Consider the following 15,067-nt stretch of genomic DNA (forward strand, 5'->3'; position numbering starts at 1 on the left):
CCATCCATGCTGTCGCAAAGGGTAAAATTTTTGCCCTGACCAGATGGCTTTACAGATAAATGTTACCATTCAAATTATTCAAAAAGGAACTAACACCTGTCCTTCTCAAAATATTCCAAAAAAAATTAAGAGGCGGGATGACCAATTTTATTAAGAAAATATACTGTGTGTGTCAGAATAGTTTTTGTGAAAATAACAAAAATAGTTTTTAGAAAAAATTAATTCATCTTATTTTACACTAATAAATTTATACCTATATCCTTTAGAATCAACTCATGAAATTAAGATTACATCTATATTGAACATGTTTTGGCATTTAGATTTTTAGACAGCCATGGGGTCTGATTTAATGTATATGTTTATATGGTGCTCCAGACCTCTTAAACCTGTATAAATTATTCTGTGTATACTTTGATCTTCTGATAGGTTAAACAACTTTTGCTTGTCGTGGGACTATCCCGCTTTATGCTCATTTCCCATCAGAAGTAGTGAAAGTATCTCAGTAGTGCCCCAGGTTAGACAATACATTGTATGATCATGGCACCATGATCTGCCTATCTTGGGACTGAGTCTTCCACATAGGAAACAGAAGCTAGATTTAGGTGACAAGAACAAACCTAATTCCACCTCCATATAAGTTCAGGGGATTTTCAATAAGAAAGGTGCCATGTAAGATGTTGATATAATTCCAGACCTTGGCCTTCTCAACCTTGGCAATGCATAAGAATCACCGCTGGAACATTTTAGAAATGCAGATGTTCAGGACCAATCCAAACATATTAAATCAGAATATTTGGGCCTGCACACAGCTCACTGGACTGGACTGTGAACTTTTTTATAACAGTTTATTCATCTATACATTTGCTGGCCTAGCTCAGCACTGGCATTTATTACGTACGTGCTTAATAAATGTTTCTGAAATAAGTGGATGGGTACTTTTGGCTAATAATTAAAGGGAAGCCATATTTTTAATAAAATGTTTAAATACCTAAGGAGAAGAAGAGAAAAGTGAGGGAAATTCAGAATCGTTCTACCTATATGCACATTTCTTTATTAAATGCTGAAGTTTACCTAGTGCCACAGAATGCAAGGATGAGCTATAGAAATGAAATAAGTCAGTGACAAGATATAGTTTTTTATCATATTTCCTCTCTGTCCCTAGAACATCAGAGTCTGAATAATTCCTTTAAAATATTCATAGAAGAGGAAGAAAGGGAAATTCCAGCTATACCAAATAGCTCTTTAATCATAGCAGCATGTAAATTTCAAGCAGGAAACTATTCAGATTGTTAGTAACGCATGAGAATATACACTGCCCACAGAAAATGCCACATGAGTTCTCCTTTCCCCTGAGGGGCAGCATGCACTTTCCCTCCAGCCAGGCTTGTCCTCGGCCCCATTTGTGATGATCATGTTTAAGAAATGTGGCTTCTCCTGCCATAAGAGGGCCTGGGCTGGGCTGTCAGCCCCCCAGAGCTAGAATTAGGCTTGTTCCAGTAGCTGTGCCTGCAGGTCTGTTAGAGCATTCACTTGATTCCAGTTCTTTTTCTTGGCTGTGCTTTTTACTGTAACATATAGTCCCAAACTTTAAATTTCAGGGATAAAAATATCCCATTTTTCTTTTGTGTTTATGTACCCCGAAATGCCTGTGCTCAAGGGAAATGCTAATCCCTATCAGGGTATAATCTCATGCTACCTATATTTTTAACTCTAGAAAATGCCCCAGAATTGAATAAAGCTTGGCCATGGTACCCATAGGAGTGGACATTCACCTGTGAAGTAGAGGAAGCGTTCTGTTGGTCATAGGCACTTTGTTTTCACATCCCAAAGTCTCTCTTCTTACACATCCCCAAGCTCCACAAAATCTGGAAATAAGAATTTGGCAACAATTGTTCAGGATTTCAAATGCACACAGATCTTAAAACCTTGGATTTGTTCAGTTGCTGAATAGTTCTTACATATGTACTCACATTGTCTTATATTTTTGTTGTTGTAAAAAAAATTAATCTTTATTGTTGAAAGTGTTACATAGGTCCTCCTTTCCACCCCATTAACCCTTTCCAACCCACTGCAGTACCCCTCCCCCAGATCCTCACCACCCCATTGTCTGTGTCCACGGGCCATGCATATATGCACACAGGTTCATTGGCTGATCTCTTCCCACTCACCCTTTGCATTAATTTGTCAGATATTTCATGAGAGCCTGGTATAAATAGTTGCATTTCAATACCTCTACATCTCAGTCTCATGAAATGGCAGCTGAGGCCTAACTTTGAAAGCTTGACAGTTATTAACTCTCAACTGGCCATGTTGCCCAGTAGAAACCGATGTGTTCCTTGGTGATAGAAGTGGTCTGCTATGTCTGTAGAGACTGATCAGAGGCTCCTTTCCACAGATGAGTTGCGCCAGTCCTTATGTGGAAGCGAAACACAGCCGCCTCTCCTCCACAGAAACCTCTCAGTCTCAGTCCTCTCATGAGGAGTTTCGCCAAGAAGTGACTGGGAGCAGTGTGGTGTCCCCCATTCGCAAGACGGCCAGCCAGCGCCGCTCCTGGCAGGATTTAATCGAGACGCCCCTGACAAGCTCAGGATTACACTATCTTCAGACTCTGCCTCTGGAGGATTCCGTCTTCTCTGACTCCGCGGCCCTGTCCCCAGAGCACAGGCGGCAGTCCACCCTTCCAACTCAGAAATGCCACCTGCAGGATCACTATGGGCCGTTCCCCTTAGCCGAGAGCGAGAGGATGCAAGTGTTAAATGGAAACGGGGGCAAGCCTCGAAGTTTTACTCTGCCTCGAGATAGCGGGTTCAACCACTGCTGTCTGAATGCGCCGGTTAGTGCCTGTGACCCGCAGGATGACGTGCAAGCCACAGAGGTGGAGGAAGAGGAGGAGGAGGAGGAGGAAGGGGAGGCAGCAGGGGAAAACATAGGAGACAAAAGTAAGTATGTTGATGGAGATTGTTAGCCTGTATACCCAGAGTCCTAACCTTTTCAAACTTCTTATTTTAAGAAAATAGAATTCTGTTTCCCCTTTTTCTTAAAATAATGGTCTTGCTACATAGGAAGTTAGGTACCCCTTGGTGTCCTACTTTCAGAACTGAAGTAGCTTGTGGGGAAAAGATGAGTGATGAAACTTATATCCCAGGATACCCATAGCTAGAGCAAATAACTTTTTTCTCCAGTTATCTATGGCCTTTTAAGGTCAGTGGTATTTATTCCTTTATCTTCCTCTGCTTAGCCACTTCTCACTTGCATGCATCATCCTTTGGTCCACAGTTTTTGCCCCCTAAATTTGTGTTAAGAAACTTTAAATGCTTCAAGGAGGATGTTCACAGAACCTTGATTGAAAAAGTAAGTGAACACACACACACACAACTTTAAAATCCAAATTTTTCCAAGAAAAAATTTTCACTAGTGTTTCTATCAACTTAGCCAAATTTATGTCTAGAAACCAATTTGCCAAAAGCATCCATTTACTTTCTTACTATGGATGTTGATTATAAATTTCAATTTATATGAATCAACTCTTAAGAGAGACAAATCAGTTAAGTAACCCTCTGTCTTGTTGGAATGAAGATGTTTACTGTTATCAAGTTCTTTATCCACCATGTAATACTGAGCATTTTTTAATAATTAATGTGATATACAAGTTCAGAAACCTAGGCTAGCTTAAGGAAACAGCTCTAAGTTACTTATTTACAAAGAAAATCTAGGACTGGCTATAAATCTCTAATATTAAATATCCCCAAAATATAGAAGAAATAGTATAAAACTGTTTACATCATTTTATTCAAAATGAAGTCTAAGCCAGTTAGTGCATATAACCTGAGCCATTGTTGCTGAAACCACAGTTACTAATGTGGTTCTACTAGGGCATGAGACTACTCTTTTTAAAGGATGCAAACAGACTTCATCCTTCAGCCCATTTCATGAGTGCATGAGACGTTGACTACAGGATATATTTGTGTAAGTTCTTCATCACAACTGAAAATAACCAAAAGCTCACAGGTTAACAGTAGGCCAAGAGTCTCATTTCAAATGAGGGTCCTTTGGCGATTATAAACAAGAAAACAGAGTGAACTTCCTTTTATGGTATGGTTCTTTATTGCATTATTTAGTGGAAATTAAATTATGGCTTATACCATCAAATATGAGTTTCTTATAATAAAGTTCATGTGTTAAACCAGTTTTCATGTATAGTTTAGCCATAACCTCCATCAGGAACATGGCATGTATACGGTTGTTACAAGAAAGGTAATTACCATCAATTACCTGCCAAGCCCTCGCAATATTAACATTTACTAGAGATCATGGAAGAGACTGTAGCAGAAATGTCTAGGAACTATGGTAGGCCTCTGTAAGAGTTCTGGCAAACAGATAAAACATTTTTAATAAGATAATTATCACAGTGTAACTAAAGGTGAGTTAGAAACTTCATATCAGCTGTCTGCCAGGTACTACACAACTGCTATTACTGTCAGGTTTGTCCAGTACTACCAGCACAAAGCGCATGCGCTAGGATCGCAAAGCCCGGCCCTTGTGCTCACCCTTCCTTCTGGCCTCAGTAGCCCACAGAGCACCTCTAGGTACATGGATTTCAATTTCTTTTTCTCCTAGTGTCTCTTTTTTTTCTTTTTCTGTTGATTTGATTTACTTTAGCCATATAGACACATTCTTAAGTCAGGGAGTTTTCCTTCAGGTTCCCAAATAACTCAAGTGGGCAGTTATTCCATACTATTCTCCATCTTTTTCAGTGGACTCTCTCTTTGTGGAATAATTGTGACGACACAGAACAGCCCCAGGAAGTGTGTCAGGAAATGTGGCATTGCACATTTGGACTTTATGGTTCAATATCGTGGGGCAGTTCATGCTATTTCAGTCAGCCCTGCTTCTCTAAAGGTGGCGTGTACTATCTTTCACGGCCCCATTTCTTTCCAGCTATTTTTCCATACATCTTGCCACTTGATGTCCCAGGTCCTTCAGATTATCCTCAACAGAGCAGTGCTTTTCATGCTTTCCTAGAAAAATGCTTCTTATTTAATGGAATATATATTCGCCTTCCTAATGATGGTGTGTTTTTTTCCTGCATTACTGTTTCTAATAGTTTGGAGTGTACAATTTGATGAACCCTTCATTTGGGGAACATCAGCTCTAAAATGTGTGTTTTCAAAAGAATCTCTAAGGTCTAGTTATGGGTTATTGTGTTCATGAGTGCCCTGAGCTGGCCATTAGGAGTAAATATTCCATGCTGCTTATTCAAATCAAGTTGCTTGGCGTTATATCAACAGAGTAAACATTATCCCAGGGAAAGAAGCCGTGACCATTCCATCAGCCTCAGATGTATGGCATGCCCTCCAATACGGAGCACTCACTATGCCACTGCACAGGTCAGCAGGCAACCGTGCTTATTAGAATCAAAGTCCAACAGCTGTGTGTTACTGACCGTCCTCCTCCAGGTCAGCATTCAGTTTGACCTACTAAAGTGAATCTGCACTAATCAACTACTGACCTGCAGAGGAAATAAGTTTCATGTCTCCAGCTCCAAACCTTTTTCTCGGTTTATCAAGAAATTAAAAAAATAAGAAGTGTGAGGAGATGGGCAGAAGGAGTAATGGGGGCTAACACATAAAAATACAGTCTCTCTTCTTCTGCTTTAGTGGTGAAGAATTGTCATCAACCAAATCCCTTTAGCATTCACATTTAACTTAACTCTATATAACATATTATATAGTGTTTAGGAGTTTACAAAGCAATCTGAGAAGCAAGATGTACCTAAATCTGTGGCTTGGGTTATTTTTTCAGGTTCCTTATAGATATTCAATTTGGACCTGCTTATGAAGTGTAAATTTAGCATTCTTTAGAACAGACTTCATTCTGTGTTCTCATGATTGAACTACCTTTTGTCTTATTTTAAAATTCAGTTATTTAACTGTCATACTGATTTTTCTCAGGCTGAACTCATTTTAGTCTAAGGTGAATGGTACTAAAAGTACACAGATGAGACCTGTCTTGTTTTCCTTTGACTGAAAAGTCAGCTTGCATATTAATTATCCTGACCTACTTCGCTGGCATTTGGAAGAAGACAAGTAATTTTCTATTATCCCAATTAACAGTTCTGAAACTTACTGAGGCACAGGACTTATAATACTTCAGTTAAATTAAATTATAAATTATGTCAACCTATGCAAGTTTCAAGGAGTGTAAATCACAAAAGTGGGGGACAAAATATAAACTCTTTTTTTTTCATTCTGAAATCAGTTGTCATAACACAAAAGTACTGTTTCGGTCAATGCAACTTGAAGTCTGCTGGAATGATTTTCTTTCCTTTGCCATGCCAGGCAATTTAGATGAGGTCTCCAAAAACTTTATCCATGATCCTGCTGATTTCCCTCCTGGCCATCATAAGATTATTCCGTACATTCTCTGTGCCTTCGTATACTTGATGAAGTTATAATGTGCTCTTTTTTATTACCTTCAATATAACCTACCAGTATTCTCACTTAATTTACACATTTATTAGCGTGGCTTTAGAAATCTAAAGCAAAACCTAGGGAGCTTGGATGGGGAGGAAGAGGGTGGATAAAATCCATTACCTGGTAAGCTATAATATATCTCAGGTTATCTGGTCAGAATGTTTATTGATGCTTTCAAATTTAGATCTGCAGAGAACTATATTTTAAAGTTAATTTTTTTTTCATCTAACATCCTTTGCACACCATCGGTAACCTAAGAGCTGCACAAAAGATGCAGCTCGGTGGCCTAATATCTTAAATTATCTAGGCTGAGAGGCTGGATAATGACTACCAATTTAGTGCAGAAAAAGATAGATTAATCCTCTTCAATCATTTTAAAGGATCCTAGAGTAATTTCCTGAAGAGTCTCTAAAAGTCATGAATTTTATTTTTGAGAACATTCAGGTAGGAAGTGTGTGGGCAAGGGGAAGATATTTCTAAAGTATGAAATTGTGTTAAAGGCAAAAGGGAGCAAGTTGAAAATAGAGAAAAATTTTTATGGTCTTATTTATTGTCCAGAAAAATTATGAACAAGCACAAAGAATTTAGAAGAATATAATCATCAACAATATCTTAAATTATAGTTTGGCTTTAAATGGAATCGGAGAAAAAGATATATAAGCATTGGGAATAAAAAGGCATCCATTAAAGTTAGAGAAAGAATAGCAGAGAACCTTAAATACACCACTTTTGTGAAATTTAATGGCATCATTCTTGGCTTGTTACATATATAAAGAACACAGAAAAATTTAGCAAGTCGTAAACAAATAGTCTCTTAATACCACATTGACTGATTTTGAAGAAAAACTATTAGGAAGACATAAAACACTAAAGATCAGATATAGAGCCTATCCATTCTAGCCATAATTCTGATATTGGTTATAGGCTGGGTTTTTAATCTCACCTCCTCATTTTTTGGGTTGAATTATAAGGAAACATTATCATGTTTAGTTATAGGAAATTCAAAGGTGGGTTTGTTCTGGAGTGAAGTCATAGTTCCGCAGAGTTATGACTCTCAGTTAACTTTTCTGTAATGCCAACAGCTCTAAGCATCACTTCTTATAAGATAGCATCCATACAGCCAAAGATCAGGCCCTATCTTTAGTCATTTTTATAAGATCAAGGAAAATGTCCTAGATCCTTCAGGGAGGTTTAACTCCAAATTTCATTGGCCAAGGTTGCACCACATGTCCATGCTAAAATGGAAAGGGAAATTGAATGATTTTGAATAGTTCAGAATAATCGTTGATTTGTTTTTAAGATCATAAAGAAAAGATATGTGCCAAACTGCTTATCTACATGAGACTCTCTCTTATATATGTTATAGCCTCAAATAATTTGTTCAGTGTTTCACTCTTTGAAAACTACACACACACACACACACACACACACACACACACACACACACACCCTAGACCCGTGATCGGCAAACTGCGGCTCGCGAGCCACATGCGGCAATTTGGCCCCTTGAGTGTGGCTCTTCCACAAAATACCACGGCCTGGGCATGTCTATTTTGAAGAAGTGGCATTAAAAGAAGTTTAAGTTTTAAAAATTTGGCTCTCAAAAGAAATTTCCATCGTTGTACTATTGATATTTGGCTCTGTTGACTAATGAGTTTGCCGACCACTGCCCTAGACCACATCACATCATTTAAGTCTTGGCAGTAACAAAATGCTAGATATCTAAAAGGACATAAATATGAGATAATCGTTAAAGCTAGTTATTGTTTTATCTATTGTGTGACAAAAATGGAAACCAAAACACTGTAAAATTCTTTGTTTGGGGTATTTTGTGAAGAGAAGGACAGGACTGCATGGGCTCAGCATACCCTCTTCCTATTGGGAACCACAAAGCTGGGATGCTAATAACTGGAATTACTGCTCTTTGTATTATGGCTCATTTATAGTCACCTCCTGTATTGTTGAAAGCCTTCTTTTCCTATTTCACTCCCATTTGAAAAAAATGAAGGCCACAAGAATATAGCATGTGAGATAACAGTTTGTTGTTAGAAACCATATCTTCCAGCAAACCTAAGAAGTTGTTTTTCCTATCAAAATCTGTAGCCTGGGGCCTGGCCAATGTGGCTCAGTGGTTGAGTGGTCAACCCATGAACCAGTAGTTCACGTCTGGATTCCCAGTCAGGGTACATGCCTGGGTTGTGTGCTTGATACCCAGTAGGGGGCATGCAGGAGGCAGCTGATATATGATTCTCTTTCATCATTGCTGTTTCTATCTCCCTTTCAAAATCAAGAATGCAGAATTCAGGAATGAGTTTCAGGACCACTGTGACTGGTGGTCAGAGTTTACCTGTGACTTTTGACTTCAAGTTACAGAACACTAAACCTTTACTAAACCATCTCCCTTACTTACATTTTGCAGTGTTCTCACATGTTCCATCCTCCTGGCCCCTCAGATGTTCCTATCTTTAGTGATAGTCTTTCATCTTAGCTCTAATATTTGCTCTTAATAGCTCAATTTATTATACTCTAAAATTTTTCCTTTAATGGAAAAATCCTCTCAGTAATATGTTATCCAATAAGGAGAAAGTGCCCATTGCTATATATTCTAAGTGCAAAAGTGACAGTTGGTCATAAAAAGAATTTTAATATTTAAACCTCATTACATAAATTAATATTTCTTGATGATCAAAAACAGGCTTCCTGATTTTACAGTACAACTAATATTGAATTTGATTATCAGAAAAAAGCTATTAACATTAGCAAAGTGTCAAATCAGGAAAATTAAATTTTGAATATTTATTTTAGGGACACTTTAACCTTAACATATTTTTTTTTCACATTGTTAATACCTAGTCTTCCATGATTTTGAATCTGAAGTTTTATTCATTTCGATAAATTCACTTTAATAAATCATTCATATAATACATTGACTTGATGTCTAAGATCTATTCATTTAAGACCTCCCAATTTTTTCATCTATTATTTTATTGATTCCTTTAGCTATATTTATTTCCTTAAATTGTTGTAGTTGGACTAATTTAGAGTCTATTCTGTAACTTATGAATTGTATATTTTAAAGCAATCATTCACTTTAGGATTCTTAGGGAGAGAAGGGAGTTTATATCTTCAATATGACTAAACTCAAATTTTATACCTTTACCTCCAAGCACCTTAGGTGCTTTCTCCTTGTTCTTTAGCAATGTTAGCTCACAAGGCTTTTCATGCCTTTTATGAAAAGAACAGGGAGGAAGAACAGCTTGGAATCAGTGTGCCTGTCATATAGACCTTCTGCCAATCCTGACAGTGATAAGCCCCACCTCTCAACGCATCTTTTTACACCCTGTGTAGTTGCTGGGCAGCCATTTTTTAATTTAGCATCCTGAGTTCTAAGTCTCATGATGATCTTTTATTAACCTACTTAGAAGGATTGTGCCTCAGCACTGGAGATAGGAAAGGTGTGAAAGATGTTTACCATTTCAAAAATAATTCTGTACAAATGCCAAAATAGCTTTGCTAAATAACTAATCAAAAGTTAGCTTTAGATGTAACCGGTATGGTTCAGTGGGTAGACTCTGAAGGGTCCCAGATTCATTTCATGTCAAGGGCATGTACCTCAGTTGGCCAGAGGCAACCAATCCATGTGTCTCTCTCTGTGTCTCTCTCCCTCCCTTCCACTCTCTCCAAAAATCAATGGAAAAATATCCTCGGGTGAGGATTAACAACAACAAAAAGTTAGCCTCAACTTTGAATGCTTCTTTAAATATATAATACCTTTTTTTCTTTATGTTACTGCAAGTGATTCCTCTCTAGTAAATACTATAGAACCCATTTTAAATTATTTAAATTAAGGTAAAGAATTCATTTAGCTGACAAATTATTTTTTATTAGAGAAGGCATATAACACGGCCCATGCTGTATGTAAATGTGCATAATAATTAGCCATCTCACAGTTGAACTTAGATTTTTTAAATATTCACCCTCTCACCTAAGACAGAAATACCTTTTATATATTTGAAAAATTATTGAGATTCTGCTTGGATATTTTATGGACTCAGAGCTTACTGCCCACATAGACAGAGCATTCCATGTTGGGCTGCTCTAGTTTAAAAGTTCTTCCTTATATTGTTACAAAAGCTGACTTCTTATAAATTTTCTAATTATGCATCTTGACATTGGGAATTAGAAAAATACAGAGCGATTATTTGAAAGTCTGGCATGGACAAAAGGGTTAAGGGTACTCTTTGAAGTACAAGAGGTTATAATAGGTAGAAGGTACAGGGAGGCTGATTTTAAATGGATATGAGGGGAAATATTCCAACGATTGCATTTGCCCCCAAGTGGAATAAATGACCTTGTCAGTTTAATGGACTCCCTGTTACTCAGTATTTAAGAAGGGGCTGACTGCTCCACAGCCTACGTATCTGACATCCTCAGGAGCAGCTGGAGGCTTTCCTAGGGGCACATCTTCGACTAATGCTAACCATGCTTTCACCAAGTGTCTCTTCCAGGAGACAACATAGTGCTGCTCCATACTGTTTCCTCAGGATCTGGTACAGTGCCTGACATGTACTAGGACCTTGATCAATGTGGAAGGAAGGAAGGAAGGAATATACTGAAAGAAAAATGCATCACACACACACACACACACACAGACACACATCTTGAGCCCATGCATGATTTCAATAAAATGTAATTATATCCTAATAAAAATATAATCAAGAAGGGACTGAAACCCGCTACCAGTCAGGGCTTCCCAAGCTAGCAGGAAAGTTGAACTTGATGGCTTCTTCTAACTCTAAGGTTTTATGGTTCTCTTCAATATGTTGACCTCACCTTTGGTCTCACCATAGTGCCCTGCACGTTGTACATGTCTAAAACTATAAAATGGAATTGTGTTATCAAACAATTTGTGCTGTCCCATTTCTGAGCTAGATGCATATAATCACCTCAACTTTAAATCTCTGACATAAATTCTAGATAATTCACTATTCTGATTACCCTTGTCTTGTTTTCTTTTATTGTCCCCATCCCAAGTGTGTTGGAACTATTACAGTGATCTGGACACCATACTTTTGTTTACATGTTATGTTAGCTCAGTGGTCAGCAAACTCATTAGTCAACAGAGCCAAATATCAACAGTACAACGATTGAAATTTTTTTTGAGAGCCGAAAACCGACTTCTGCGCATGGGCCACGAAGTTTCAATCGCACTGTACGCATGCGCCCACACGTGGTATTTTGTGGAAAAGCCACACTCAAGGGGCCAAAGAGCCACATGTGGCTCGCTAGCTGCAGTTTGCCGACCATTGCGTTAGCTTAACCTACTCACTGTTGGCTCATATAATGCTTTAATGTTAGCAAATCACAAATTGCATCCCACACTTACTTTATTTTTTTATCTAAATGCAACTATTCCTATTTGTTTTTGTTAAAGTTTTAATCCCCCGTTTCACCCAGCAGTGTTCAATTCTGTTTAGAAAGTCCAAAATCTTTCTAAAGATGATTTGTCTTATCATCTATGATGTCAATCATTCCTCCTGTTGTGGAATAACCCTCCAACATTCTAAGTATCCTTTCTGTTTTTCACTGATTTATTGATTAAGGAAAGAACATTTTTAAAGAAAACATTTTAAAGATAAAAGGAACAATGATGGAGCTTTACAGCATTCAATCTGAAATTTTAAAATGTTAATTTTATTCAGTCATTCAAAACCCTTATCTGGATTCACCTAATAATAATATCATTCAATTAATATTACAGTGTTTTATTCATATGGAAATCGTGCAAAATTTCATCATATGCAAGTCACACTGCCAATGGCTTTTCTCTTGACTCCCAACCTACTGTCCAGGGGAGGAAATCATTTAAAAATACTTAATTTGTCTAAAATCCATGTTGGTCCTTCAGATGATATTTAAAAATGAAACTACTCCCAATCACAATCTCTTCTAAAACTTCACTATGTTCCTATGTCAGGATTATCATTGTGTTTTCTATAGAACCCATGCTGAGTTTTGTTTGAATAAGAGAAGTTTCTTGAAGCAGTAAGGTTCAAGACATTCTGACAGTTGCCCTAAGCTAATTTTCAAAAAGATCCCTCAGTTCCTAAGATTATCCTTCAAAGAGACCACAAAGTGGGCCTTAGTAGTCTCTTATATCAAGAAGCATTTATTTTTTTAATGTACTAGTTGAAGAATTTTCTCCATGTAGAAAAAGTCTGAAATATTGAAGCCATATGCTTCTATTTTCTTTTGTCTTTTTTTTTAATTGAAAAAAAAAAACCTCCATGTTTAGTTTTTTCACAAGTCTCAGTTGCACATTTCCTTCCTGACTTCCCCTTACAAGCAATTGGTATTATTTTCTGCTTGCTAATTCCTGTAGCCTCTTTTCCCATCTTTTATGGAACTCCTCCTTAAACCAAAGCTTTTTCTAAGGAACATTCTTGTTGACTTCAGCTGTATCTCCTTTCCCTCGCTAATGGGGACAGTTTACAGTTGTATTACAAGAATTCCATTTAAAAAAAAAACAATTACTCATTGAAAATTTGTATTTTTCTGTCTGAAGTTTTAAAATCATCTAGCATCCATATCTGACTGTGTGTTCTCTCCTCACCATTAGATAAACATAAAATATAGAATTTCTTCTAGTCCCCTTCATGTCTAGAGTGCCACTTAGTTCTTTCCTGTTGTTCAGTGTTAGATTTTTACATAGATTTTTATTCATTTCTTTATATTTTTGAGACATGAAATTATCAGGGTTTTAATGTGCACAGCAATTACTTACATGTATTAATTTTATATTAATGCATTAATTTCTATAATCAATATATTGGTTACAAACAAAAAGTATTGGAGCTCAGGCTGTAATGCATTATATTTTTTTCATCTTCATACTGTTTTGTAGAAACTGATCTGCCAGCTTTTATACTGCAGATAATGGGAAAACTGGAGCTATGAAAATTTGGTGACTTCATTAGGACAATTCACAAGGTTTTTAATCCTTTGTTTTTGCATCTCTCAATAAATACCATAATGTACCAGTATAGAATATTAGAAACATACAGACCTTAGCTGTTTACAGAATCTAGTAAGGGTAACAAAATTAAGGATATCTTATTTTTTAGAGCGAATTCCTCTTTCTAATCAGCCGTATTCCTTGATAAACTTCTTTCAATGGTTCCTAAGTATTATTATTTCTACATTGTAACCCAACTCACATCCCCTATAAATTATAGCTTTCAATTATCGAAACAAGTTGTATTCAACCTTCTTCATCTTAAGCTCTTTTATATAAAATATCATCTTGGTAGGAAAATAAAACTGTACTACCAGTTTCTGCTCTAAAAAGCTTATGGGGTGACATCTGAGTATTTTTGTGTATTGGATTATCTTGCTATAATGTAACCAGTACTAGAAATGCCCTGCCTATTTCTTTTTTTTTTTTTTTTTTTTTACAGAAAGGAAGGGAGAAGGATAGAGAGTTAGAAACATCAATGGGAGAGAGACATCAATCAGCTCCTCCTGCACACCTCCCACTGGGGGTGTGCCCGCAACTAAGATACATGCCCTTGACCAGAATCGAACCTGGGACTTTTCAGTCCGCAGGCTGACGCTCTATCCACTGAGCCAAAACTGGTCAGGGCAACCTGTCTATTTCTTGAAAGCTTTCTATTTTATTATGATTTTAGGGAATACATGGTAAGATTTTATAATGTATGATTTAATGAAAAGTAGCGTTGAACTACATTGTCCATGTTCCTTAAGACTTTAGCATATAGCTAGTGATACCTTTCCCAACTGAATAATTAGCCTAGCTGAAGATAAAGACAAATAAACCAACAAACTATCAATAGATATAGCCCTTGAAAAATAAACAAGGTTTATAGCATGTACTTCATTATATGGAACCAAGATTAAATAAATATTAAATAAAACTATTTGAAGAACTTATAGCTTATAAAACACTGCATACTGTTGAAAGAAGAAGAAGACACGGGTATCCAAAAATTGGTTTCTGATCAATTATAATACGGAGAATAAAAAAGAGAATGGACTAACTATTCTATAATTCCAGCTAAAATTTAGCAATACCACCTATTATTTTGAGCCCTGAGTTTATAAATGACTTGCAGGTTTTTAGGGTTTAATAAATATATCCCAACAATGATAATGAGACAGCCAAATTACTTGAAAGATTCACTATCTAAGCATTAATAATATTTCTGCTGGTGGCATTAAATCATTCTTCAGTTTCTGAAATGTCTAAGGAAGTCCTATGCATTACTAATATTCAGAACTATATTTTTAGACTATTGAGATGATTGGCATCGACTAAGAGCTTTAAGTCAGTTAATACAATTTTTTCACAGAATACAAAGCTATTCACATTCTGTTTAAGTGGGTGTTTTTTTTAATAAAAAAAAAAGAAGAAAAAGAGAGAGAGAGAGAGAGAGAGAGAGAGAGAGAGAGAGAGAGAGAGAGAGAGAGAGAGAGAGAGAGAGAGAGAAAGGAAAGAAAGAAGAAAGAAAGAAAGAAAGAAAGAAAAAAAGAAAGAAAGGAAGGAAGGAAGGAAGGAAGGAAGGAAGGAAGGAAGG

The 15,067-nt window shown here is 36.8% G+C and overlaps 1 protein-coding gene across 6 annotated transcripts in view; it reads left to right on the forward strand.

The window, feature by feature from the left end:
* CNKSR2 (connector enhancer of kinase suppressor of Ras 2) overlaps positions 1-15,067 on the forward strand; it is a 236,281-nt gene that overhangs the window by 193,899 nt on the left and 27,315 nt on the right. For all 6 annotated transcript variants that reach the window (XM_036439617.2, XM_036439621.2, XM_036439619.2 and 3 more), the window contains one exon: positions 2,396-2,939. In XM_036439617.2, the coding sequence (XP_036295510.1) occupies positions 2,396-2,939 (544 nt within the window). The remainder of the gene's footprint in view (positions 1-2,395; positions 2,940-15,067) is intronic.

Source organism: Pipistrellus kuhlii, unplaced genomic scaffold (assembly GCF_014108245.1).
Source record: "Pipistrellus kuhlii isolate mPipKuh1 unplaced genomic scaffold, mPipKuh1.p scaffold_m20_p_16, whole genome shotgun sequence".
Taxonomy (NCBI): domain Eukaryota; kingdom Metazoa; phylum Chordata; class Mammalia; order Chiroptera; family Vespertilionidae; genus Pipistrellus; species Pipistrellus kuhlii.